This window comes from Chiloscyllium punctatum, chromosome 38, assembly GCF_047496795.1.
Source record: "Chiloscyllium punctatum isolate Juve2018m chromosome 38, sChiPun1.3, whole genome shotgun sequence".
Classification (NCBI taxonomy): Eukaryota; Metazoa; Chordata; class Chondrichthyes; order Orectolobiformes; family Hemiscylliidae; genus Chiloscyllium; species Chiloscyllium punctatum.
Genome location: NC_092776.1, coordinates 54,913,619 through 54,941,324, shown reverse-complemented (window position 1 = coordinate 54,941,324; position 27,706 = coordinate 54,913,619). Strand labels below are relative to the sequence as shown.

The 27,706-nt window shown below is 41.1% G+C and overlaps 1 protein-coding gene across 2 annotated transcripts; it reads right to left on the bottom strand.

Moving 5' to 3' along the window:
* Positions 1-1,227: 1,227 nt before the first annotated feature.
* cdk1 (cyclin dependent kinase 1) lies at positions 1,228-27,596 on the bottom strand. 2 transcript variants are annotated; one of them, XM_072557912.1, is made up of 9 exons: positions 27,422-27,596; positions 25,532-25,636; positions 14,708-14,764; positions 13,271-13,427; positions 12,125-12,248; positions 5,421-5,591; positions 3,824-3,987; positions 2,480-2,618; positions 1,228-1,578 (listed from the first exon to the last, which is right to left on the bottom strand). In XM_072557912.1, the coding sequence occupies exons 3-9, from the start codon at positions 14,742-14,744 to the stop codon at positions 1,465-1,467; spliced, it is 906 nt and encodes a 301-aa protein (XP_072414013.1). In that variant the 5' UTR covers positions 14,745-14,764; positions 25,532-25,636; positions 27,422-27,596; the 3' UTR covers positions 1,228-1,464. The 2 variants fall into 2 exon arrangements, with proteins under 2 accessions (XP_072414013.1, XP_072414015.1); XM_072557914.1 differs by lacking the exon at positions 27,422-27,596 and adding an exon at positions 26,815-26,833.
* Between the last annotated feature and the right edge of the window lie 110 nt (positions 27,597-27,706).

Sequence of the window (27,706 nt, the reverse complement as noted above, 5' to 3'; positions counted from 1 at the left end):
AGCCCTGCGGATCACCACTGGCCACCAAGTTCCAGGCTGAATACTTTCCATCTCCCATCACCCTCTTTCTTCTATGAGCCAGCCAATTCTAAATCCAGACACCCAAATCTGATATAGACAAGTATAGGACTATACACTTTCCCATATCATCGGCTTCTATCCCTCTCCACAAGTATCCTATGCCTCCTTACTTTCTGAATGAGCCTACGGGGAAACTTATCAAATGCCTTGCTAAAAGGTTCTTTCAACTTATGCCTTTCCTTGCCTCAATGGGACAAACCTGTCCAGCACTATCAGCAATTGCTCCCTAAACAACACCCACATATCTGTCGTGCATTTCCAAGAATATCTGTTCCAATTTAGGCACCCCAGTTCCTGCCTCATAGCATTGTAACTCCCCGTGCCACAATTAAATACTTTCCCATACCATCTGCTGCTATCCCTCTCCATGAGGGGGTCAGGGAGTTGTGACCACTATCACCAAAATGCTCTCACCTGGCATGGCTCATTGCCAAGCTCCAAATCCAATATGGCCTCCCCTCTAGTCAGCCTAATGCATATTGAGTCAGGAATCCTTCCTGGGCACACTTGACAAAAACTGCTTTATTCAAACTATTTGAACTAAGGAGGTTCCAATAAATATCTGGGAAGTTAAAGTCACCCATGACAACCCTGTCACTTCTGCACCTTCCCAAAATCTGCTCTTCCGTGTCTCTGTTGCTATTGGGGATGTGTCTGGAGAAAACTCACAATAAAAAGTGACTGCTCCTTGCCTGTTTGATTTCCACCTATTCTGACTCTGTAGACAAACCCTCCTCAACGACCTCCTTTTTGCAGTTCTGATATTATGCCTGATTAACAATCCCACTCCCCCAACTCTTACCTGTCCCAATTCCTTTGAAAACATTTAAACCCTGGAACATCCAACAACCATTGCTGCCTCTGTGACAGAGGAGTCTCCATAATGGCCACAACATCATAGCTCCAAGTAATAACCCGCTATTTCCCATTCCAACCACACACCATCCTGAGTGGGACATATTGCCATTTCTTTCACCGAAACTCGGTCAAAATCCTGGAATGTCCCTCTCGAAAGTCAGTGGCTCACCTTCAAGAGAAATTAGTAAATGCTAACCTAGTCAGTGTTGCTTACATACCAATGAAGAATGGAAAAAAAAATTGAACATGAAGAGTGTCAATCACAAAAAACCTAGTCCACCTGCAATATGGTGTACATTAAGCCTTTATTTGTATTTACAAGTTATACAGGTACAAAAACAGTATTGTGCCACAATAGAATAGTTAGAAGGAAAGAAATACATAGATATGAACAGACAAATCTACACAGAGGTTTAACACAAATGGTTGTAGCTGGATTTTTTTTTTAAAAAGTTGGTGAAGTGGTCCTGGTGCATTTGGCGATTCCCAACTGCCAAAAAGAGGCAACACACCTTTCAACAACCATTAATTCCTTTGGATATTGGCAGGGAGACTAGATTTATCCAAGTCATCAAAATACGGGTGACGCAAAGCTTCCTTTGCAGATATTCTTCTGGCAGGATCATAAATCAAGGTTTTCTGGTAAAAGACAAATACTTCATTACAGAGGTGAGAGTTTGCTATGCCTAGTGAGAGAGAACTATCTAGTTTACAAAATTTAACAGGTACACGTGAATGTAGCCATAAACACACAAAGCTTAAAAGAAAATAATGTAAACTCAAAATTCTAACAAATAAATGCTTGTACAAGTCAACGGTGCAATGAAACATTTGAGTTTGTCTTGTTTTATTTATGCAGGTCATTCTGCTTTAATGTGTTTCATCAACAAGAGTTCGCTATATGTGATTAGAAAATGTCCCCAGTTTGTTAAAGTGTGAACTTTTAAAATGTGTGTTGGCTGTAATGCAATTACATCACCAACACTTAGTATTATTTCTAAAGCACAATCTTTCTCTAACACAGGGCTGTAAAAACAACTACAGACAGTTCTGTATTGTGCTAACTCTGAATTTCACAAGTTCAGGTGGTATTCCTAAATACATCAATATGCTTGCTGTTTATGAAATGGTAACATTTCATATTTGAAAACGTTCACATCAGCACAAATTTTATTCCCAATTGCTTCTTGCACCATTACATACAGCTTACTCATTACAATGCAAATTGGCTTTGTTCAATTTGCCAAATAATTGGAGCATAAGCAAACATTGCAGCCAGTTAACAGAAGACTGTGTAATGAAAGCATTCATAGAAATTCAGAAAATATGCTGCAAATGTGTACTGATAGTCTAATTGTAGCAGTGAACTGTTAAAATCTGAATCCATTACCATAGGGCATATAAATTTAGCTCAAACGTAGTTATAGCAGGGAATTTAAAGTTCCAGCTAGTGGTACTACTATTTAAATGAATGAATTCACATCTGCTTACACAAAATAGCGACAGAAAGCAGGGAACATATTTGTAAAAATTCACTTACTGCTAGCAGGTCAAGGCCATTTGCATCAATGTTCTTGACTTGTGACAAGCTGCCTGCCTTCCATTTGGGAAAGGTGTTCTTGTAATCTGGCAAAGCCTCAACCTCAGGCCAGATTTCATTGTTTGGGGTACCCAAGGTCCTGAGAAAGCAAGACAAGATTGAAAATTACAGTAAGGTGCTTCAATGTTGCCTCAAGGTCCATTGTGGCCCTCCAACCCACTTCATACTGGGATAACCCAGAAGTCTAACATCTTCGTAAAGTCATTACCACCCTAAAGTCACAACATAAAAAGGCTAAAAGCTATCACTTCCATTACTGTTCTCTCTGCAATTTGGTTGAATGGGAATAAACTGGCTCTCGAACTGAACTTCCAGGAAGGCTTTCATAAAGAAGCTGCTTTGATTTTATATTCACTGCCAACATGGAGGTAGGATTACAAAAACAGCTGAAGGGGAGAAGTGACTTACAGATTCATCTGACAAGACCTTAATACACTGGCTTTCAATGACTCAAATTACACCAAGTTAGTCATCTCATCAACACCCCAAATTTTTTTATTATCTTGGTGACCTCCTTGTTACTCCACCATGAATACTGATGCACAAAGTAAATTAAATTCTCACTGCTCTTCAAATATGAAAGTTAACATGTTAATTAACTTGATGATAGAGTTACATGAGACACTTGAATGAAAACATTGCCTGGTCACTTGCATCACTCAGCAACTTATCCTCAGTAAAGAGCAAGGAAATACAATAGAATCCTCCAGACTTATTTTGGACAATCCTTTAGAATTGATCATAACCACTTCAAACAAAGAACACAAGGAGGAACCTAAACATATAGATGTTAATTCAAAGCAAGTTCCCTCTGGATTATGGACAGGTGTCAGTAAATTGAGTCACTCATGAATAGTACTGATTGGCATATAGAGGACTTCTCTGGACACAAAATGGATTTATGCCATGTGAAATAGCTTCCATTTCCATAGACTGAGCTGACAGAAATGCTGTATACTCTCATGTTATTTAGAGGGATAGGAGCCAAACATGAGCAATGGGACGAGTTCAGTTTAAAAAACCTGGTCACAAAGAAGAGTTGGGCCAAAAAGCCTGTTCCCATGCTGGATGACTATAATTCTGTGACTGCTGTCATGTTGTAAATCTTTTTTTTTGCCCCATTATAAAAAGGGAACATTTCCTCCTTGTAGTGCACTTCTAACTTTGGAAAACATGGAAAACATGGAAAACATGGAAAACCCACTCTAGAGATGAGGGGAAAGATAGAAGCAGAAATCTTCTTGCACCTTGTTATGGAGACGGAGTGCTTTTGTTTCAATGTACCTGAAAATTCTGAACAGTTGATCAATTTCAGAGTCTCCATGGAAGAGAGGTCTCTTAGTGGCCATTTCAGCGAATATTGTGCCAATACTCCAGATATCCACTGGTGTGGAGTAACGGGCAGAACCAAGGAGTACTTCAGGAGCCCTATACCACAGTGTCACAACCTTTGAAAACAAAATCACACATGCAATTACCTATTAGCCTGTAAAACTCCCATTTAATGGAGGCCCCAATGACAGTAAGGCACACCACAGAATACTGTTCAGCACTGATAATGAAATCAATATTTCTTGACAACAGCTTTTAGAATTAGAAACCCTGTCAAAAGAGGAACTCGAAAACAAACATTTTCACAAGCACAGAGATGACTTAAATGTGTCCATGAAACATTACATGGGAAAGATTAAAATGCTGGCAAAGTACTACTTTGTTGAAAAAATTCAAAACGTGAGGGAGAGTGTGTGAGAGAGTGAAAGTGTAAACATTTCTGATTAATAATCTTTTGTCAGAACTGAGAACATCATCATCCGATAGGGAAGGAAAGATCAAACAGAAAAGTTTTCGATCCAGTGGATGTGGAGAGACTAAACACCCAAATATTGATATCTGTTAAAAAAAGTGTCAAGTGAAGAACCCATCTAAAAGAGAATATGGGTGGAATCCGGAAAACTGTTTTTAAAACCGTGAACTTTGTTCTGGAATAAATCCTCTCCAGGTTAAGACTGGCCCTGAATTCCTCCCTCATTTATTAGGAATATAACAAAGCTGAAGATAATGGGAGATGGCACTGGAACAAGAAAAAGCAATGTATTAGAGAAGGTCAGACCACCAACAGCTGCCATCAAGGACCAATGGCTCTGACTCAAATTATATGATCGCATATTGAGTCCTGAAAGCTGTGAAGTACATCACAAACATGGAATGCTGTTCCTTGAACTTAAATTTGAAAAGGCATTGCCTAGCCTTCTGGACTCAACATGAACAACTATCATCGATCGTCTGTATAAATGGGAAGCGTACAGGGACAAAAGCTGTTTTTCCTTTTACTGTTACCCATTTCTCAATGTCCTGTCTTCTAGCTGATCATCTTGCTTTTGGCCAGTCCTCTCCAGCTGAAAGCCTTTACGTTGCCAAGTACCAGTTCTGATAAATGGTCATCAACCTGAAGCATTCATTCTATTCCTCTTTTACTGTATGTTTGTTTTTACTTAGGAGAATGTTGGCTCCCTGGGATTTCAGATTCCAATTGTCCATCTATGAAGGTAAAGATGGAAATCAACATACTTCCATTTAAGGTTGCATGAACGGTTAGACCATCTGTGTTACACTGCTTGCAAATAGCTGTGCTTTCATCTGTAAAGTGGACACAAAGAATGCAAAGGGCCAGGAAAGATTTAAAGCTGAAGACCTATTCGGTAGCAAAAGGCAGCCAGTCCAATTATTGAGGAATCTTAATAAACGGGCATTCTATTGAAACTTAAAACTGCTAATTTGAAAACAGATGCAAAGCAATCATTAAAGCAACTTGAATAGAAAACCTTTAAAAGCGCATTCATTCATATGCTGGAACAAAGAAACTGCACAACTGGACATGTACCTCATGAGTATAAACTCTGACAGGGACACCAAAGGCACGAGCCAGTCCAAAGTCAGCCAATTTAATTACGCCTTTACTATCAATCAGCAAATTCTGAGGCTTTAAGTCTCTGTGCAAAACTCTTCTCGAGTGACAGAACGCAATCCCTTGTGTTATCTGGTACAGGTAACTCTGAGAAAAAAAAAAGAGAAACGAACCACATCAATCACCATAGGTCATAAATACGGAGAGAAAATTGGTTTAAACCACATAAGGAGACTATCATTTTACTTCAAAACTGATTGCGTAGCAGAGTAACAGGCTAGGGAGAAATACAGACAACAGCGAACGTTAGCATGCACTTATCAACCTAAACAAGTTTAAACAAAAAGTGGATGGGAGAGGCTCAAGGAGACTGGAGATGCTGTGGAGGGCAGTGTGAAAGTTACTGTTTAACCCAACATCTACGTATCCATCATTGCTGACAACTTTTTTTAATAAACCAAACTTTGGAGCAAATAGATTAGCTGTAAGGGTGCACTTTTAAAAGCAGTATTCATTTATTTGAAATTGGGAAACCAAACACCAGCATCCAGGATAAAAATTTAAAAATTAGGATATGCAAGGAGTCCAGAGTAGATAAGACTCAAGATTGTACAAGTGCAAAGACTTGGGAATTGAGATCAGAGCAAAGAATGAGTTTAAGCAAAAGACAGATGAATTAACTAAACACGCAGCATTCATACAAGGACAAACATGGATAAAATGACACTTGGAGCTCAAGAAGATATCTTACAAAATAACACATGGAAAGTGGATTCTAAAAACAACAATCTATTGTCCCTGGCTAAAAGTGGAAGATGCGTAACATTGCACATAAACAGACTGGTTCTTAAACAAAAACAGATATCACTGGAAAAGCTCAGCAGGTCAGGCAGCATCTGTGGAGGGAAATCAGAGTTAACGTATCACATCCAGTGACCCTTCTTCAGAACTGATGGTAGCTCAAAAGAAAAAATGGATTTTATGCAGAAGATAGGGTGTTGGCGGGGTAGGGATAGCAGGGAAGAGGAGAGAAGAAGAGGTAAGGAATAAAGGATAGTGAAGAGTTCAAAGAGAGAGAAGAACAATTGGATAAATGAGTGCATAACCATCAGTCTAGGAGAACAAGCAGCTGGTCATAGGGACTAGTAGCGGCTCACAATAGGTTGTGTGTATTAGCAGACCATATAATAACATGGGGAAAGAAATGAGGATTGCAGATTCTGGAGATTAGAGTCAAGAGTGTAGTGCAGGAAGAGCACAGCAGGTCAGGCAGCAGAGAAGTAGAGTTAATGTTTCGGGCACGAGCCCTTCGACAGGAATGCTCCTCAAATGCTGCCTGACCTACTGTGTTTTTCTAGCACCACACTTTTGGACTCATCACCAGCTTTTCAGGCCTCACTTTCTCCTAGTACGTTCAAGGAGGCAGCAACTGGAGGCTCTTTTTTTATGGATACACGTAGGTGTTCTGCTAAGTGGTCAGCCAGTCTATGATTCGCTTCCCCAATGTTGATGAGGACATTGTGAGCAGGGAATGCAGTAGACTAGATTGCGTGAAGTGCAGGTAAAGCACTGCTTCATCTGGAAGGTGCGACTGGAGGTGGTGGAAACAGCCACAAATGATCCTCTGGTTCTTGTTTCTTTCTGCCAATTACAAGAAACAGAAGCACTGGGGTCCATAAGATACAGGAGAAGAATTAGGCCATTTGGCAAGAGTCTACACCACCATTCGATCATGGTTCATATGTTCTCAACCCAATTCTCCTGCCTTCTCCATATAACCTTGGATCCCCTTACCTTTCTATCTCACTCTTAAAACACACAAAATCATGAAGGGCATGGATCAGATAAATAGACAAAGTCTTCTCCCTGGGGTGGGGGACTCCAGAACTAGAGGGCACAGGTTTAGGGTGAGAGGGGAAAGATATATTAAAAAAAGGAGACCTATGGGGCAACTTTTTTCATGTAGAGTGTGGTGTGTGTATAATGAGCTGCCAGATGAAGTGGCAGAGGCGGGTACAATGGCAACATTGAAAAGTCATCCGGATAGGTATACGAATAGGAAGAGTTTAGAGGGATATGGGCTGGGTGTGCTGGCAGGTGGGACTAGATTGGGTTGGAATATCTCGTCTGCATGGACAGGTTGGACTGAAGGGTCTGATTCTGTGCTGTACATCTGTGACTTGGCCTCCACAGCCTTCTGCAACAATGAGTTCCACAGATTCACTACCCTCTGGCTGAAACATTCCTCATCTCAGTTCTGAAGGGTTGTCCCTTCACGCTGAGGTGAGACTTGTGGGTACTAGTCTCTCCTACTGGTGGAAGCATCTTTGCCACATCCACTCTATCCAGGCCTCTCAGTATTCGAGAGCTTCAATCAGATCCCCCCTCAATCTAGAGTTCTGGAATATTTATACTGAGTAGGAAAGCATTCAGTCCTGAAATAAAAACTGTTTAAATAATTGCGCAATGGAACAGATATAGCACTTGAACTCAAGTTAGCAAACCCAAGGAAGCGGATGGATGGAATAACAACAGGTAAAAATGAAATATCAGAAGTATCTGGCAGCTAGAATCAGAAAATGAAACAAGAAAAGCCTCCCTTTATTTAAACCATTGTAAAGTACAGACCTCAGTATCTAATGAATACAGTAGAATCTCAGAACAATACTGTTACAGTAGTCCAGCGACTACCTTACTGGAAAGATACCTAAAAGCCAGACGAATACACAAACGAGAATTTAAGTTTCATCATGGTAGTCACAAAGCAAATCGTAAAAATTTGAAAATAATGTTGCTATAAGTAAAAGTACGCATGGAACTACAAACCTCATGTCAAAGCTCTCTAGATTCATTAATGTCAGAGATATACAGCAAGGAAACAGACCCTTCGGTCCAACTCGTCCATGACGACCACATATCCCAACTCATTCTAGTCCCACCGACCCATATCCCTCCAAACCCGTCCTGTTCATATACCCATCCAAATGCCTTTTAAGTGTTGCAATCATACTAGTCTCCACCACTTCGTCTAGCAGCTCATTCCATACACTTACCATCCTGTGTGAAAAAGTTGCCCCTTGGGTCTCTTTCCCCCCTCATCCTAAATCTATGCCCTCTAGCTCTGGACTCCACTACCCCAGGGAAAACACTGTCTATTTATCATATCCATGCCCCTCATGATTTTATAAACCTCCATAAGGTCACCCCTCAGCCTCCAACGCTCTAGGGAAAACAACCCCAGTCTGTCCAACCTCTCCCTATAGCTCAAATCCTCCAGCCCTGGCAACATCCTTTTAAATCTTTTCTGAACCTTTTCAAGTTTCACAATATCCTTTCAATAGGAAGGAGACAAGATTTGCATGCAATATTCCAAGTGGCCAAACCAATGTCTTATTCAGCCGCAACATGACCTCCCAAATCCTGTACTCAATACTCTGACCAATAAACAAAAGCGTACCAAACGCTGCCTTCACTATCCTATCTACCTGTGACTCCACTTTCAAGGAGCTATGAACCTGCACTCCAAGGTCTCTTTGTTCAGCAACACTCCCTAGGACCTTACCATTAAGTGTATAAGTCCTGCTAAGATTTGCTTTCCCAAAATGCAGAACCTTGCATTTATCTGAATTAAATTCCATCTGCCACTTCTCAGCCCATTGGCCCATCTGATCAAGATCCTGTTGTAATCTAAGGTAACCTTCTTCGCTGTCCATTACACCGCCAATTTTGGTGTCAAATGCAAAGTTACTAACTGTAACTCTTATATAAATGATTTGGATGTGAGCATAAATGACGAAAACTAGAGGACCCAGCATTGATCCTTGTGATACTCCACTGGCCTCCAGTCTGAAAAATAACCTTCTACCTTGGAGCCAGTTCTGTATCCAAATAACTAGTTCTCCCTTTATTCCATGAGATCTAACCTTGTTAACCAGTCTCCCATGGGGAACCTTGTTTAACACCTTACTGAAGTCCATACAGATCACAAGGACCTCTCTGCCCTCATCAATCCTCTTTGTTACTTCTTCAAAAAACTCAATCAAGTTTGTGAGACATGATTTCCCCCACACAAAGCCATGTTGACTATCCCTAATCAGTCCTTGCCCTTCCAAATACATGTAAATCCTGTCCTTCAGGATTCCCTCCAACAACTTGCTCACCAATGTCAGGTTCACAGGTCTAAAATTCTCTGTCTTATCCTTACTACACTTCTTAAACAGTGGCACATTTGCCAACCTCCAGTCTTCTGGCACTTCACCTGTGACTATCGATGATACAAATCTCTCAGCAAAAGGCCCAGCAATCACTTCCCTAGCTTCTCACAGAGTAATGTCTTTTAGGGAAGGAAGCCCAGCAGTCTGGACTATGTGGCTTCAGTTTAACAATAACTCCTCCCTGGAGAAATTTATCATGTTGTATTAATATTCTTTTTCTGAATGTTACGCTGATTAAACAAGTAGCATTGACCAAGTAGCCAAGCACAGGCCATTGCTATCAGGAACAGCAAGCAAGACAGGAGAGGGAGACTAATGAGAACGAGTGTTAATGGAGAGTCAGTTACTGAAACATTGATTACAGCACAGAAAGTAATTTGGAGAAGATGATAACTACATGTGCACCTTTAGTGGGAGACAGTTGATAATATTAGAAAGTGTGTAAAGGTGCAACCTCAAAGTTTGGCAGTGCCCAGGCTTACGCAATGTTCAACCAGGTTCAAGGGGATTTTTACAGGTCAGTACAAGAGAATGTCAAGCAAATCCTAAATCGTAATTATAACAAAAAAAACAATAAGTTGAGAAGGCAGAATGGAAATCTCTAATTTGATATTAGTCTACTGCTGAATTGCAATTTAGGTCAAACTTACGAAAGAAACGAACTTTGTAGTGATTGAAACCTTTGAAGAGCAGGTGTGCATGCTGAAATGGATAGAGATAGACGAAGCTGATGTGCTGAAAATTTTGTCAAACATTAAGATTGACAAGTCATCAGGTTCGGACCAGATTTGTCCTCAGCTGCTTTGGGAAACGAGAAATGCAATTGCTTCGCCACTTGCGAAGATCTTTTCATTCTCGCTCTCCACTGGAGTCGTACCTGAGGACTGGAGGGAGGCAAATGTAATTCCTCTCCAAGAAAGGAAATAGGGAAATCCACAGCAATTACAGAGCAGTAAGTCTCACGTCTGTCATCTGCAAGGTGTTAGAAAGGGTTCTGAGGGATAGGATTTATGACCACCTGGAAGAGCATGGCTTGATTAAATGCAGTCAACACGGCTTTGAGAGGGGCAGGTCATGCCTCACAAACCTTATCGAGTTCTTTGAGGATGTGACTAGAAAAGTTGATGAGGGTCGAGCTGTGGATGTGGTGTATATGTACTTCAGCAGGGCATTTGATAAGGTTCCCCATGGTAGGCTCATTCAGAAGGTCAGGAGGAATGGGACTCAGGGGAACATAGCTGTCTGGATACAGAATTGGCTGGCCAACAGAAGACAGCGAGTGGTAGTAGAAGGAAAATATTCTGCCTGGAAGTCTGTGGCGAGTGGTGTTCCACAGGGCTCTGTCCTTGGGCCTCTATTGTATGTAATTTTTATTAATGACTTGGATGAGGGGATTGAAGGATGGGTCAGCAAGTTTGCAGACGACACAAAGGTTGGAGGTGTCGTTGACAGTATAGAGGGCTGTTGTAGGCTACAGCGGGACATTGACAGGATGCAGAGATGGGCTGAGGGGTGGCAGATGGAGCTCAACCTGGATAAATTAGAGGTGATGCATTTTGGAAGGTCGAATTTGAAAGCTGAGTACAGGATTAAGGATAGGATTCTTGGCAGTGTGGAGGAACAGAGGGATCTTGGGGTGCAGGTACATGGATCCCTTAAAATGGCCACCCAAGTGGACAGGGTTATTAAGCTCTATAAAACTTTGGTTAGACCGCACTTGGAATACTGTGTCCAGTTCTGGTCGCCCGTTTATAGGAAAGATGTGGATGCTTTGGAGAGCGTTCAGAGGAGGTTTACCAGGATGCTGCCTGGACTGGAGGGCTTATCTTCTGCGGAGATGTTGACTGAGCTTAGACTTTTTTCATGGAGAAAAGGAGGAAAAGAGGGGACCAAATTGAGGTATACAAGATAATGAGAGGCATAGATCGAATCGATAGCCAGAGACTATTTCCCAGGGCAGAAATGACTAACACGAGGGGTCATAGTTTTAAGCTGGTTGGAGGAAAGTATAGAGGGGATGTCAGAGGCGGGTTCTTTACAGAGTTGAGAAAGCATAAAATGCGTTGCCAGCAGCAGTTGTGGAGGCAGGGTCATTGGGGACATTTAAGAGACTCCTGGACATGCATATGGTCACAGAAATTTGAGGGTTCAAACATGAGGATCAGTGGTCGGCACAACATCGTGGGCTGAAGGGCCTGTTCTGTGCTGGACTGTTCTATGTTCTAAATGCTTCCTTATTCCCTTCTAATTTTCCAAGCTAATGTCCATTTACAATGCAATGTTTCCTAGAAGTATCGCACAGCATAAATGCGATTTGCTTAAGTGGAGAATTTGTTTTAGAAAAGCTCAACACTAATTTGTCTATTTAAAAAATGTTTCAATTCGTCAGTTTAAATGAAAACATTACAATTCTATTCACATCTCCCTACCCAATGAAGGCAGTCAGTTAAATAACATTTCAGATACCTTTACTAGCATTTGGTCCATCATCTGGCGATTAGGTAAGGAATCCAAGTACTTTTTCAGATCCATTGAAAGAAATTCAAATATAAGGTACAGCCTTGCATCTTGCATTAGTACATCTTGAAGACTAAAGAAGAAGAGGGAAAAGTTGAATTAATTGCTTGGCTATAATAACTTGCATCGCAACTTCACGTCAAATTCTCTCTTCTCGACAAAAGACAGACTTGATTGAAGTATACTACTATAGATGTCAGAAATTCCCTAGTTGAGTGTCTAGACAGAATACTGGCTGGCTATTATTCTCCTCTTTGAATAGTGCCATGGAATAATTTACAGTTACTCAGAGGAAATACTGCAGAGTGAGTATCATTGGGTATATTAGCAGTTTCTACACTCTCTACACCAAAGGTTAAGTCCTCAATAGTCAAGTCAGCAACAGTTATATGGCTCAGTTCCTCACCGGACAGTGTATCAACATAGCCCTCAAGGGCACCTCCTCTTAATACATTCAACCCTGCTTTTGACTTCAAGCAGTAACAAAGTTGTCACCACCACTGCTTGTTGTGCAGAGCTAATTTCCAACCTCTGAGCCAGGAGGCTGGGTTCAAGACTCACACCCTCTAAAAATGTGTCATAACATATCTGAACAGGTTGATTAGAAAATATTTAAAAATGTTACCAAAAAGGAGCCAATATTTAATTTGATAATATGGTGTTATTCCTTCCCGCTGGCAAATTAATCATTCTGCATCACCCACGTCAGGATCCTCCTGAATCAAAGTGCACCCAGCCTAAGTGAAATAGTTATCTCCATATTCACTTTATACAGAAAACAGCCATTATTCAAATGACCTATTCACTATAATATCGTTTGAACAGTTTTAAACAAACTGCAAATTAACAAGTTACCAAGATTCTCAAATCTTTTTGATCAATTAACTTAAGCAACTTTAGGCACCTGAGTAATTAACTGCAAATTGTTGCATCATTCACACTCTGCAAATTGCTCAACCTTGTGGATTCTTACCAAATGGAGTAAATTAGAACATTTACTGCAGTCTGCAACATTCATGGACGTCGATTGCATTCTAACTTCAGGCAACCTGAATACAAAAATATGTACACCTCAATTTAACTCTGTACACTCACCAGACAATATTAGGGTGCTGTAGTTCTTTTAAAAGGGAAATCTCTCTGATTGCAGTGCTGGGAACACCTTCCTCTTCACTCTCCAACCGGATTTTCTTCATGGCTACTATCTGCTGAGTCGTTTTATGACGCCCTTTATAAACGACCCCATAAGTACCTAAAAATGTTCAGCAATATCTTAAATTCAAGGTTCCTACAGCTTTAGTAAAATGAAATTCTGTGACGTTTCCCCACATTAAAGAAAGAATTTCCAGTAGCCTTGTGAAAGCTGAGCAAGGAGGTCTCAACTATTACACTGTTTTAGATATTGCTGCCCCAGCAGGAATTTGTTCCTGACCTTGTTCACCACGCTCTCAAAAAACATATCTATCAAGTCCTTGGTCCACAAAGTATCTGAAATGGACACTATCAAAAATTCTCTTCACACAAAAGAGCTAAGAAAGCTGGAATTGGGGAATGGAGGCATATACATCATCCCTGTTTGACAGGCTAGTTTTCCTACTACTGCGGTTGCTCTGACAGCTTCCAAAACAGCCATTTACTGGTGGTAAGGGATGAGATTAGATAGGTGGGCAAAACTGGTTCTGGATAGGTGAAGCAAAGCAAAGCAAATCATTAATGGTGGTCAAGCAGACACCAAGAAACATTGGAAAAAGGTTAGAAGTCTCACCTCTTTGTATAAAATTGCAAGACTTTCCACTGACATTGGGCATTTTTGGAAATTGCCATGACTCTTCCAGGTCTGGAAGTCATTTATAAATTCATGACTTTTGCAGATTGCCCTTGACCAACAAGAACTGTTAACTGAACTGTAAAAACTCTGAATAACTTCACTGGTGAAATCATAAAATGACTAGAACAATGCAAGAACATTGTACTTATTGATGAGCTGTTGAGTTTTCATAGAGGTTCACAGTGATAATGAATAGCTTCCCTTTGTACCAACTTCTCTTGTAGCACCTCCCCATCGCACCCCCCCACCAAATCTTTTTCCCACCAAATGACTTAACCTTCCTGGCTCCCACGAGTGATATTATTAACTAGTCCCCATTTCTCCAGGTACTGACCATCTTCTCATTAAAATATCCCATTCTAAAACACCATCCTCAAAAATAAAAACAAACGAACACTGGGCTTGTCTAAACTTCAAACTAATTTAATTGGAGGTGGGAATGCAAAATATTTCATTTAATGCATCAACTGAATTCAAAGTCTTACATCAATCGATGTGACTTCATTGACCAACATGATTTGTATCTTTTCCTCAGAGCTTGCAGTGGCAAAGTAAAGGGATGGGATGATACTAAGGCATTTCATATACAAAGGGAACATGGTTATACAATAAGCAGTTCACATTTCAACTTTAGCCAAAGTATCATTCTGTTGTATACTCTGCAAGTCAGCTTAAAGATTCAACTTAGAAAAGAAATTGCTCACCTTCACCAATTTTCTCAATCTTTACATAATCCTCCATGCTGTTGTTCACAATTCAGCCTGCGAACAAATATCAGGAGACTAGATTTCCATGACAGAATAAAACAGATGAGTTTTGAAATACTGCAAACATTTAAACTCCAAACGTGAACAATGTATAATATTCACTTTACAAATTTTATTGCAAAAGATTTTGTTTTAGGACAAACATTTGGGGACGTAACATGATAAAACTCCCAGCGTTGTGAAGAAATGCAATGGCAGAAGTTTGGCAACATTTAGTTCAGCAGTCAGAGAGGGTGGGGGATGGACTACATGCAGTGTGGGATCCTGTCTGAGTAGAAATAGGGTGAAAGTCTAGAGAAAGTGGCTTGATAGGAAACTCGATCTTGACTATTCTAATTAATATTGATGCAGGAAAACAGATCTTTCTATGCAGTCACAATTTAACCTTCTAGGAATTTACTTCAGGCACCGAAATGATCACAAATGAATCAACATTTTTACACCTCTCACAAAAGAATGCTGACAATAAACAGTGGCTCTGCTATTAGAATTCTGAAATAGCAATTCATGGATCAGAATTCAAATTATAAAATCCACCTGATCTACTAATGCCCTTTCCACAGAAAACCTGACATCCTTAGTCTACGAGACCTCAAACCCACAACAGACAAAGGCAATGGGAGTTACATTCATTCGGACTACTGCAATGCAAGATAGAGGGACTGGATAGACAGGAGTAAAGTGGCAAATGACAATTAATCCAAAAAAGTGAGGGGGGGGGGGGGGGGTGATGGATTTTGAGAGTATTAACAAGGCAAGCACAATTGTAGGACCCGAGGAAATACATATTGCCTGAGAGACATTGTGTGCATGTCCACAGACCCTTGAAGGCAGAACAGGTCAATAACATGGTTAAGGCAGCATGAGATACCTGCTTTTATTTATAAGAGTACTGAATAGAAAGAGCAAGGAGGAGGTTATAATGGAGCTGCATGTAACTGGTTAGACCACAACTAGAGTGCTGAGTGTTCTGGTCACCACATTATACCACAGAACGAATACAGAAGAGATTCACCAGAACATGACTGAATCATCCCAGTTCAGGCAATGGAGAGACTGGAGAGGCTGACATTATTTTCCTGACAGCAGAGAAGGCAGGGGTGGGAGTGGGCAAGAGAACTGATTGAGCTCCACACACTTCTGATTGGCACAGGTAGATAGGGAGAAACTTTTCCCTCTCAGTTGAGGGGTCAATAATCAGGAGACACAATCTTAAGGTTTCGAGGGTATCTGAGGAAAAGAAATTAAAAACCAGCCAGAAACTTACAGGCATCTGGAACACTCTGCCTGAAAAAAGTGTGACAGAGGCAAGGACCCACAAGACATTTGAAACATCACAGCATGCAATGCTATGGGCCAAGGGCTGGAAAATTAGCATAGACAGCTGTTGATGACCAGCACAGATCCCTTGGTCAAAGAACCACTTTCTGTGCTCTAAAACGTTTAAAATATTTTATTCATGCTCCCCCATCATTATTTGTGTCCACTTAAAAATCCATCCACTGCCCCTATTTCTCATCTGCAAGCAGCTCCTTGTGCCATCAGGAAACAAAGCATCATTGTTCAAATGTATGCTAATTGCACACAACTGCACTTCAACCACTCTCAAGTCAACTTCCTCTCCAAGACACTCACTACCCTATCTTGGAAAGCCATTCCTTCAGTGTTACTGGGACAAAATTTTGGAATTCCCACCCTAACGGCATTGTCGGTCTACCTGCAACACATGGATTAAGCTGTTCAAGGAGGTAGCTCACCGCCACCACCTTCTTAACGGTAACTAGGGACAAACAATAAATGTTGGCAATGCAGTAATGCTCATGTCTCTTGAGTGAATCAAAAAACCCTCCACTTGTTTCCAAATTGCCAAACCCCTGATTCAACAGCCAGTAAAGGACCAGCAGAAATTTCCTTCTGTTCGCAGGGAAGTGCAAAGCCATTGTTTTTGATTCTTACTGCAAAGTACTCCCTAGACTGTGGGGAGGTCACATCTGATGATGCTGATTGCATTTTATGGAGGTAACAAGAAGAATTCAATGTGGGGTCTATATGGATTTTAACAAGGTTTGACAAGGATCCAAGTGCAGGCTCATCAGACAGGCAAAAAATGGAGGGCAACATGAATCCAAAGTTGATCCAGTAGCAGGAAGTTAAGGACTTTGTTGTGGTTCTGTTCGCCGAGCGGGGAATTTGTGTTGCAGACGTTTCGTCCCCTGTCTTGGTAACATCCTCAGTGTGTGGGAGCCTCCTGTGAAGCGCAACACATGTTTTTGTAAGTGGAAGATGCCTGCAATACAGCTACACAGGGATCAGCAATGAGTCCATTGCAGTTTGCAGCATAAATAAATGATTTTTAACTTGAATCTAAGAGAAAAAATTAAGATTACAGATCATACAAAAGTTGACTGATGGTAAGAAAGAAAGTTGTAGATTGCAGAGAGATGCCAGTGGCCTGGTCTAGTGAGTAGAAAAGTGGCAAATTGTAGTTTGAGTTTTGAATATTTGACACATTAGGCAGGGGAAAGAGTTATGTAGATGCCCTTTCATCTGGCAGTTACACACCTTACATCAACTGCCTTCAATTTGGTCAGTGGTCAGGGACAGGAGGGTGTGATTACAAACAAAGCAGGTGGACGATTCCAGGACATAGTGCTTGGGGGTGGGGGGAAAGGAGTTGAAGAAGATTGGAAGATATATCGAGAAAGAGAGAGAGGAGAGAGCCAGTTGTCATGGTTCACATCGGTACCAACGACAGACGGAAAGAGGTTCTACTGAGGGAATATGAGCAGGGTCTAAATTATAAAGCACAACGACAAAAGGCAATAATACCCCTATTAATACCTAGGCCAAGAGCCAATTAGCAAACCGTCAAAAAAGTTAACTGGGTAAACACATAACTCAAAGATTGGTGTCGGAGAAACTTGTTCAAATTCATGGAACACTGGCACTAATACTGAGGAAGGAGGAATTTGTTCTGATTGATTTAGGTTAAGTCTGTCTAGAGTCCTGAACACTCTCATGGATAGGGCTTTAAACAATATTGGAGGGGAGCTCTAGTTGCATGGAAAACTTTGAAGGGAAGGAGGGTTTAGCAGAGGTTATTAAAGTTTCCAGAACAAGTAATAGGGTAGAGACTATTTAAAGGCTCAAGGATCTAACCTCACGCACAGCAGGTAAAGGAAAAACTACAAGAGGGGCAGTCAACAACAGGATTGAGGGTACCTTACTTAAATGCATGCAGCAGACCAAACAAAGGAAATGAACTTGTAGCGCAGATTGAATTTGGCAAGTACAATGTTTCAGGTATCAAAATGATGTGGCTGCAAGGGGATCAGGGCTGGGAATAAAATATCCAAGGATACACACTTTATCAAAAAAGGACAGGCAGACGGGCAGAGTTGCTTTGATAGTAAGAAATTAAATGAAATTGATAGCAAGAAGTGTTATACAGCTGGAAGGTGTAGAATGTGTGGGTACAGTTGAATAACCAGAGGAAAGACATTGAGAATTATGTCCAGGACAAGATAACGGTGGCCAACAAGGGAAACCAAGAACAGCTTAAAAGCAAACGACAAAGCAGATAAACATGGTAAAGATTAGTGGGAAACTAGAGGATTGGAAACCTCTAAAAACCAGCAATTAAAACAAAGCTTTTGTGGGGGAAGGGGGGTGTTGGAGGAAGATGATGAACTATAAGGATAATCTTGTCAAATACAACAGAAGATTGCAGTTTTTTTTTAGAAAGAGATATATAAAAAAGAAAGCCAGAAGCAGGAGTGGGCACTGGCCCTCTGAAAGGTGAACCTAGAGAATTAATGGGTATCAAAGAAATGGCAGATGAACCGAGCAGACACTTTAAATTAGAACTTCAAGAATCAGGGCCAAAGGTGAGTGCAGAGGCCATCACTGGGGTGGTGCCGGGGAAGTTGAAAGGTCTGAAGGTGGATAAATCATCTTTCAGGAATCACTGGAATGAGAAAGGGTCTCAACTGAAAAATAGCAAATCTAATACTGCTGATTAAGAAGGGAGGGAGATAGAAGACAGGAAACTATAGGGCAGTTTTCAAAGAGGGTCATGCCTAACAAATCAGTTAGAATTCTTGAGGGATCAAGCAAGTTAGACAAAGATCAGCCAGTGAACAGGATTCACAGATATTTGTACTTCCAGAAGGCCTTTGACAAAGTAATCACAGGAAGCCGATAAATACCATAAGAGCCCATGGTGTCAGGGACAAGGTATTGACACGGATAGAGGATTGGCTGACTAGCAGAAGGCAAGGATAATGGGGTCTTTTTCAGGATAAAGCGAGGACTGCAGATGCTGGAGATCAGAGCTGAAAATGTGTTGCTGGAAAAGCGCAGCAGGACAGGCAGCATCCAAGGAACAGGAGGATCGACGTTTTGGGCATGACCCTGAAAAAGGGCTCATGCCAGAAACGTCGATTCTCCTGCTCCTTGGATGCTGCTTGACCTGCTGTGCTTTTCCAGCAACACATTTTCAGCTTTTTCAGGATGGCAGCCAGTGATAAGTACAGTTTGCAGGGGGCAGTGTTGTAATCACAGCTATTCACATTATACGTAAATGAACAAACAGAGGGCATTGTTTCATCTGCAAACTTAGCAAAGATAAGTGGAAGGCCAGGTAACGGTGAGGAGGCTGCAGAAGAACTAAGGCTAGGAGAGTGGATAAAGAAGTGGCAGATGGAAACAATGCAGGAAGATGTACGGTTACACACTTTGCTAGGAAGAATAGAGGCATAGATTATTTTCTAAATGGGGGAAGTCTTAAGCATAAAGGGATTTTGAGGATTCTCAAGCTTAACATGCAAGATCAACTGGCCATTAGGAAGGCAAATGCAGTATTAGCATTCAATTTAAGAGGACTAGAATATTAGAGCAGAGATGTATTGCTGAGGCTGCATAAGGTTCTGGTCAGGCCACATTTCGAATATAATGAGCAGTTTTGGTCCTTGTATGTAAGGAAGGATGTACTAGCACTGGAAATGGAACAGAGGAGATTTACAAGAATAATCCTGGGGATGAAGAGCTTGTCATGAGAGTTTGAGCTCTAAACGGAGATCAGATTGAAACTGAAGAATGCCGCGAGGTCTGGATAGAGTGGTCACGAAGAAGATGATGTTTCCACGAGCCTCAGAGTGGAAGGCTGACAATTTAGAATGGAGATGAGGAGAATTTCTTTAGCCAGGGGGTGATGAGTTGGTGGAACTCATTGCCATAAAAGGCTGTGGAGGTCAAGTCATTGCGTGCCTTCAAGACTGATAAATAGGCTCGATTAGTAAGGGGATTAAGGATTACTATGGAAGGCAGAAGAATGGGGTTGAGAAAAACACAGCAGTCATGGTTGAAATGTGGAGCAAACTCAATGAGCCAAATGAACTAGTTCTGCTCCTGTAGCTTCTGGTCTTAACCCAGAGAAATGTGAAGTAACATTTCGGAAGGAGAACTATGCAATAATGGAAGGATTCTTGAGAATTAGAAAAGAACAGAGGAGTCTTGAAGCATCAATGGACCCACAAAGGTAACAGACCAACTAGGTAAGCTAGTCAAAAATGCTTTTCTTCATTGACCAAAGACTAATATCTATGTGCAGAAGACTTGCGCTAGAACCGTTGAAAGCACTATACAGACTGCAGTTTTGGTCGTAACATCACATGAAGAATGAGATCACCAGAAGGGAGGGGAGATTTAAAGGTTGTTGACTGGCGTGGAGAATTTTAACAATGTCAAAATATTGGATCAGCTGATTGAGGCAAATTTAATCAATTAGATTAGGCTTTGCTTTAAATCTAGAGAGGTGGGAAGGGGTCTCTAGAGTTCACTAAACATGAAAAGCAGAAACCCTCATTGTATTTAAAAAAACACTGACATGTCCTTGAGGTGCACTAGTGTAAAGGGTTATGGACTAAGAGCAGGAAAATAGGATTAGGCTGATTAGACTTTTCTAGCACCAACAAGATTGAGCAAAAGGCTTGTAGCTGTGTTTGCACCAGTTAAACAATGACTCAACTAAAGTCTTCATAAATTGTTTTTATCTGGCTGGCAATGACTTCCACAATTCTCTATTGCTGTTCTTTCAACTCCACAATCTCCTGATAACTGTACTTATGGAACTGCCTCTTTAGCATCTTCAATTTACAGCAAATGCAAGCTGGTTAGCTTAAATTTGGTGGTGGGGAAACTTCCAGAAATAATAATTCAGAACAAAATTGATAAATTGCATGGACAAGTACAAGATTAAGACAATAGCATGAATTTCCAACGGAAAATCAGGTTGCTGAAAACTTGCTGGAAGCTCTTCAATAGTTAACAGCTTTGCTGAGGGCATGCACTTGATATAATGTACATGGATTCTGAAAAAGGCATTTAATAGTGCTGCCTAGAAGAAAGTGAGAGCATGTGGGGTCTAGTAGTAACATGGATATACAATTGGTCAATGATAGTAAACAGAATTGATTCATAAATACTTTTGGAGCTGAAGGAAGATTTGGAACAGGGGTCAGTATTGAAATCCTCCCTAATCTTGATATTATTGACCTAAACCTTTGAATTGTGCCTGTGCACAAAGTTTATTTTGGAGACAAAACTGGGAGCATTCTAAACCATAAAGGAGAAAAGTGCAGAACTTCATTGGACCTAAACAGTTTGGTAAAATGGAAAGACAAGCAGCCAAAGTTCAATGAGAAAAAATGTGAGGTCGTACATAGTGTTAGGAAGAACAGGGACAAACAAAATTAAGGGAACAATTCTAAAGAAAGGGCACAGGAGGTGAAGGACTCGGACAGATACAGATGTATGTCATTTAGAGTGTTGGGAGAGCAGTAAATATTAATCAAAATTAAAATACTGTACATAAGTAATGTACTAAAATGAAGAGGTGATGTTGAACTCGTACATGATACTTATTAGACCTCAGCTAGAGGGTGGTGTACAGTTCTGGGATCCAAATTATAGGAATAGTATGAACAAATTGGAGAGTTTCAGAAAGAAATACATTCGAATAGTCATGGAAAAGTTGTATGCGCTCAGCCAGAGATCGTATCCAGTTTCAAGCAATGTACTTTAGGGAAGATATGAACGTATTGAGAAAGTGCAGTAGAGATTCACAAGAATGGTTCCAGAGAGTAGAGACATATGTAGACAGATAGGCCAAATTAGGACTGTTTTCCTCAGATGAGATGTACCCCAGGCTACTATGGGAGGCAAAGGAGGAGATTGCAGGAGCCCTTATACTAAGTATCAAATCCTCTCACCACAGGAGAATTACCAGAAGATTTGAGGACAGCTAATGTGCTACCATTATTCAAGAAGTAGAGGAAACCATGGAATGATCAGCGAGCAAGTCTTAGTGGGAGAGATACTTCTGGAAAAATTCTAAGGGACAGAATTAATTTCCATTGAAAGAGGCATGGATTAATCAAGGATAACCATCATGGATTTGTCAGGGAGAAATCACATCTGACAAGTATGATTGCATTTTTTGAGGAAGCAAATAGGTGTGCAGATGACAGCAATAAGTTGATAGTATCTACAGACTTTAGTAAGATGTTTGAGAAGGTGCCATTTGCCAGACTAACCAAAGCAGCAACAGCCAGGGAAACTTGGCAAATTGAACCCAAGGAGTAAAGCAAGAAGGTGGTAGTGGCCAAAATTGTCTGTGTGACTATGCCCATTGGCGTACCAGAGTTGAGTGCTCGTCCAGAAACTATCTGGGATTATGATCTAGACATGAACGCAGGCTACACAATCACCAAGTATACAGATGTTAGAAATTGGTAGTGCAGGAATTAGCAAGGAGAAAAGCTTTCAACTAGGATGACATAGATAAGGTGGAGAAAGTGATGACTGCAGATAGGAGTTGAACAGTGTGGTGCTGGAAATGAACAGCCCTTATGCCCAAATTGTCAACTCTCCTGCTCCTTGGATGCTGCCTGACCGGCTGCGCTTTTCCAGCACCACACTGACTCTGATATAGATGTGGTGATGAGACAAGCTGAACAGTGACAGGTGGAATTTAACCCTGAGAAGTATAACATGATGCTATTTTGACAGCTCTAACAAAGCAAGAGAGGACACGCTGAAGGGCAAGGCACAAATACAGAGGATCAGAGGGACACTTGTGCATTTTAATACATTCTTGAAAGGAACAGGACAAGTGGATAAGGCAGCATTTGGAAGACAGGTAGACAATCCTTTATCTGAAATTCCAAAATCCGAAAAGCTCCAAAGTCCAGAGGAGTTTTTGTGAAGTATTTTTCTCATTAACAAGGTTATTTGGCATGCAAACAGTTAACCCAAGTCGACACCCACTTGTTGCGTGTCACTAGGGGGCGTGGCCCAGCACCAGCAGGCCTCCATTCTCTCTCAAGGCCTATTTTACTTACCAAGTCTGCTTCTCCGGTAAGATTTTGAAAAAAATTTCACCAAACTGTCACTTATTCTGAAATTCGAAAAGTTCTAAAATCCGAAAAACAGCTGGTCTCGACGATTTCAGATAAAGAATTGTTTACCTGGACTTGTTTTTATTAAGTCAAGACATTGAATACAGCAGTGAAGTTACAATGGAGGTGGACAAGATGTTCATTGGAGCAGATGGAGCACTATTGCAATTCTGATCAGTATACAACAGGATTGCACTAGAGAGAATAAGAACTTGATTCACCAAGATGTGGCTTGGGCTGGATTGATTCAACTCAGACAGACAAACTATACAGGCTGGAGTTGCTTTCGTTACAGCTGACAAGGCTGAGGGGAGAACCTGATTGTGGTGTACAAAATTATGAGGATAAAAGACAGTAAATAGGAAGATAGTTTTCCTTTTAGTAAAGGGGTAAATAAACAAGGGACAAAAGCACATGGTAAGGGCAGGAGGTTGAGGGGAATTTCAAGGAAATATTTTTCACCAAGAGTGATAGATTTCTGGAACTCAGCATTTGAGAGACTGGGAGAGACAGGAACTACCACAACATGGAAGTATTGAAATGAATGTCTAAATGTAGGCCAAATGCCAGAAGAGGGAATTAAGGAGGATACGTGCAAGATGAGCAGTGTGGATACAATGGGTCACAGGGCTGCTTTCTCATGTTATAAAATTTCTCAGGAATCTAGAGATACTCAAAACCATAAGGAGTTGACAGATTACTTAAGGGGAAACTATCTCCAATCATGAATTGATTGAGAACATGAGGGCATAGATTTAAAGTAATGATAAAAAAAGCAAAAACAATGAGAAAAATCTTTATGGTCTGAATGCACAGTCTGATAACTGCCACTACCACACACTTCAATCAAGACATGAAAAAAGAGGGATTAAATTGTTCCTTTCCTGCAAGGCGGCAGGAGCACAGAACTAAGTAAATTGCTCATTTCAAATGCCAGTGCAGATACTATGGATAATTGGGGGCCTCATCCTACGCTGAGAATTTAAGAACTGAGATTTAAATAGTAGCCATGCTTTCTGCTGCCTCAACTAAGCTTCAAAGTTTCCTACGGTAACCTTTCTAGCCCTTTCTCTCTTTAAGAGGCTGCTTAAATCCAGCCTATATGAATAAGCTGTTAATAATCTCTTTATGACTCTGCATTCAATTATAGCCAGAAGCCCTTTGTTTTACATTACAGAGATACTGCAAAAATACAAAACGTTATTGACTTAGTTTGGTTTCTTGACGTTGAATTTGAGATCTTGCGTTTCTTAACCAACAATTCCCAACATCACCTCACTTTTGCTTACTTTTACCTCACCTGGAATTCATTAACCGGTCTTAACCTTTTATTCAGATCATTCTTCACCTTTTCCCACTTTACCCAGCATTATGCTGTGATCATACAAATTCACCTTCCCCTTCCCTTTAACAAATCCAAAAGAACTGTTTCCTCTGTGTGACGCAGGCTCACAATCATCCATGCCCATCCAACACAAGGGCAGAGGATGCACCACCTGCACTTTTATCTTCTTCCTTCTTGGGTCCCAAATACTCATTCCAGGTCAAGTAGCAATTTATTTGTACATGCAATTAAGTATGATGCACTGATGATACAGTATCCAAATGCAGTTTAGGTAATCACTTTGTAGAACATCTCTGCTCAGTAGTGACTGGGCTTCCAGTCGTGTCATGTTAATTCTGCCTTCAGGATTCAACAATTTCAGATCATGCTTCCTCCTGTTTACTTTCATCAGTGGTAGCTGATGATTCTGTTACCTCACGGTCATTCTCTCGAGATGCAGCCTGACTGCCAAGTAGCTGTCACATGTGGAGCATTGGCATTTATTGCTTGAACCGTACTGCAGTTTAGTTGCATTGACACTATTTCGGATTACACTGTACAATTTACTCCCTTTGGTAAACGGAATCAGTTATTGCAGTGTGCCAAGAAATCATTGAGGCTCATTCTTAACCGCTTCCCTATTCTTTTGGTTGTATATAGGCAGATGGCTTTAAGAACCTTGGTGCGTTATGCTTGAAACGGCCCATAACTTGTCTGACATGTTGTTATGTATCAAGTATAAAGTGAATGGTGCAACAGTCTGGTGATAATTATAACAGAGGGAAAACAAAGGAATCATGTTTGACTTGGACGAAAGTCTTGGTTGTCATGCATTCTAGTTTCCCCAAGACTACTCCATCTCATTGTTGTTGAGATAGCTGCTTGTAAATCTTGAAGAAAACTTTGGAAATTTGCAGTATTATGTGACAGGTGAAGAATTTACAAGTGGTTAAAATGATGAAAAATCAGAAAACTTACCCGTATTAACAGGCAAAAGTCCCAGGTTAAATCTTTCAGCAATAACTTCAGTACAGAGGACGTTGATCCTTGCAGCTTCCCCCAGGCATGTAATTGTCAGATGGCCTGTTGAAATACAGATAATTGAATGTTATCAATCTGTTCTGTACTTTGAAAAAAATTGCAAGCAGTAAAGTTATGAACTTAATCAGCAATGCAGCAAATAGAGGGGAAAAAAAAAATCTGAATTTCTCCAGACTGACAGTCTTGGATTCTCTAAAGCACGCAACCAAATTAGAGGAATAATTAAACTTGCTGCCTTGAGTTATGCATATTCTTCACAATTGAACGTCTGTGGTAAGGGCCAATGAGCTGAGGTGGACATCAAAGCTAAACATGCCAAAGCTCACATTAAAACATATGCTGTCCAAAGCAGGTCACAAAGCTGGTGCATGAAATAACCGGATTGTCCACACCCACATTCCAACAGCCTTTCTAGCCATTACATTGATAGAAACAAATAACTTCAGAATGGTGATAACATAGGGTGGGATGGAAATAGACATTCATGCAGCATGTTTGCAGTAGGTGTCCATAAGAGCTAGTCACATCAGGTCATTTTTCTCAGTTTCTCTTCAGAAAAAATAAAATCTCTTCCAAAAGCTATAATTAAGACTGCTGTCACCACATTCTCAGGTAACTGCATTCCAGATTTTAATCTTTCATTGGAGAAGTAAAGGTTCTTCCTCATGTCACTGTTGCTTCCTTTACAAATCACCTTAATCAGCCATCCTTCCTCCAGGAACAGTTCCTCCCTATCAATTTAATTTAGACTCATGATTAAAAGCACCTATTAAATCTCCTCTCAACCCTTTCTACTCAAGAAAAAAAATACCACTCCTATACTCCATCCTTGTCACTTAAGACATTTATGTTTGAAACCATTATCAACCTGCTGTAACATCCTTCATAAAAATATGCTACAGTACATGATATATTTGAGTTAAACCAGCTATAAAGGTTCACCGTAATTCCCTTGCTTTTGTGAGTCTTTACTTCACATAAGAAACCATTTAGTTAAGCATATCTTCAACAGCCATCAGCCCTCAAGCCTTATGCCATTTTTAGCTACCAAAAGCAAAGAACTGTGAACATAGAGAATGTTAAATAAAAACTCAGTGAGTCTGGCAGTATCTGTTGAGAAAGAAAATTTCATATTTCGAACATGATAGGACTCTCCTTTAATACTGGAATGGAATTTTTCTAACTCTTGGTCTGTAGCTTTGTAGGTAATATTACCTCACCTTTCAGGAACTAAGTTAAAAATCACACAACACTAGGTTATAGGACAACGGGTTTGTTGGACATAACCTGGTGTTGTGTGATTTTTAACTTTGTACTCCCCAGTCCAACTTGGGTATCTCCACTTCAGGTACTAGCTCACCATCCTCACAAAGGGTTTGAATGCGGAAAACACTCAGCTACTTACTTGGCCTCTGAACCAATTATTTCAAATCGTGCCTAGTTAATGAAAACAACAAATGCTGGAGATCGGTCTCACTTCACTGTAATCTGATGATACAGCTATTAAACCCCCTCTGACCCTACGAGATTAATTAACTCTTCAAAATCAGAATTAAACAAAGACACTTAACAACTACAGGTGTTGGAACTGTAAAGTTCAAAGAGCTTCACATGGGGCCTCCAGAAGTTAGCCGAACTACCTCCCCAACAGCACTACCACCTCGGGCACATCCAGGAGGCCCAGCTTACAGGCCGGGCATGAGGTCTCTCTACTCTCCCATTCCCATCCCCCCCCCAACCCCAACCCCAACCCCGACCCCCGGGGACGGCACTGGATCACCCGGGAGGTGGTTCTGTCCCTGGGTCCCATCAGCGGCCGGGACGAACCTGCAGCCTGTGCGTGGGTGAAGGGGCGCTGGAGAAGGCCGAGCGGCGCTGGGTTGACTGAGACAACAACACTCGTTGCTGTGCCCGCTCCCGCCGCAGTTTGAACACCGCTCGCTCTCTCCAACCGCCCCCTCCCTGATTCAAACCTTCAGCCAATCCGCGCCGCCATTTGGATTCAAAGGGGCCAATCAGGACGGCCGAGCGCACTGGGGTCCTTCGCCCAGCGCTTAGGTGGCCAACGAGAAAGGCGCGAATCGCTGGAGCTCAGCGGCAGAGGATATGGGC

Excerpts from the sequence above, each read along its gene's own strand:
- cdk1 (XM_072557912.1), bottom strand. The coding sequence starts at position 14,744 with ATGGAGGATTATGTAAAGATTGAGAAAATTGGTGAAG. Across the intron at positions 5,592-12,124 it reads TGGACCAAATGCTAGTAAAG|AGTTACCTGTACCAGATAAC; the intron begins GTATCTGAAATG and ends TTTTTTTCTCAG. Across the intron at positions 3,988-5,420 it reads TCAGAGTTTATACTCATGAG|GTTGTGACACTGTGGTATAG; the intron begins GTACATGTCCAG and ends TTGTTTTCAAAG.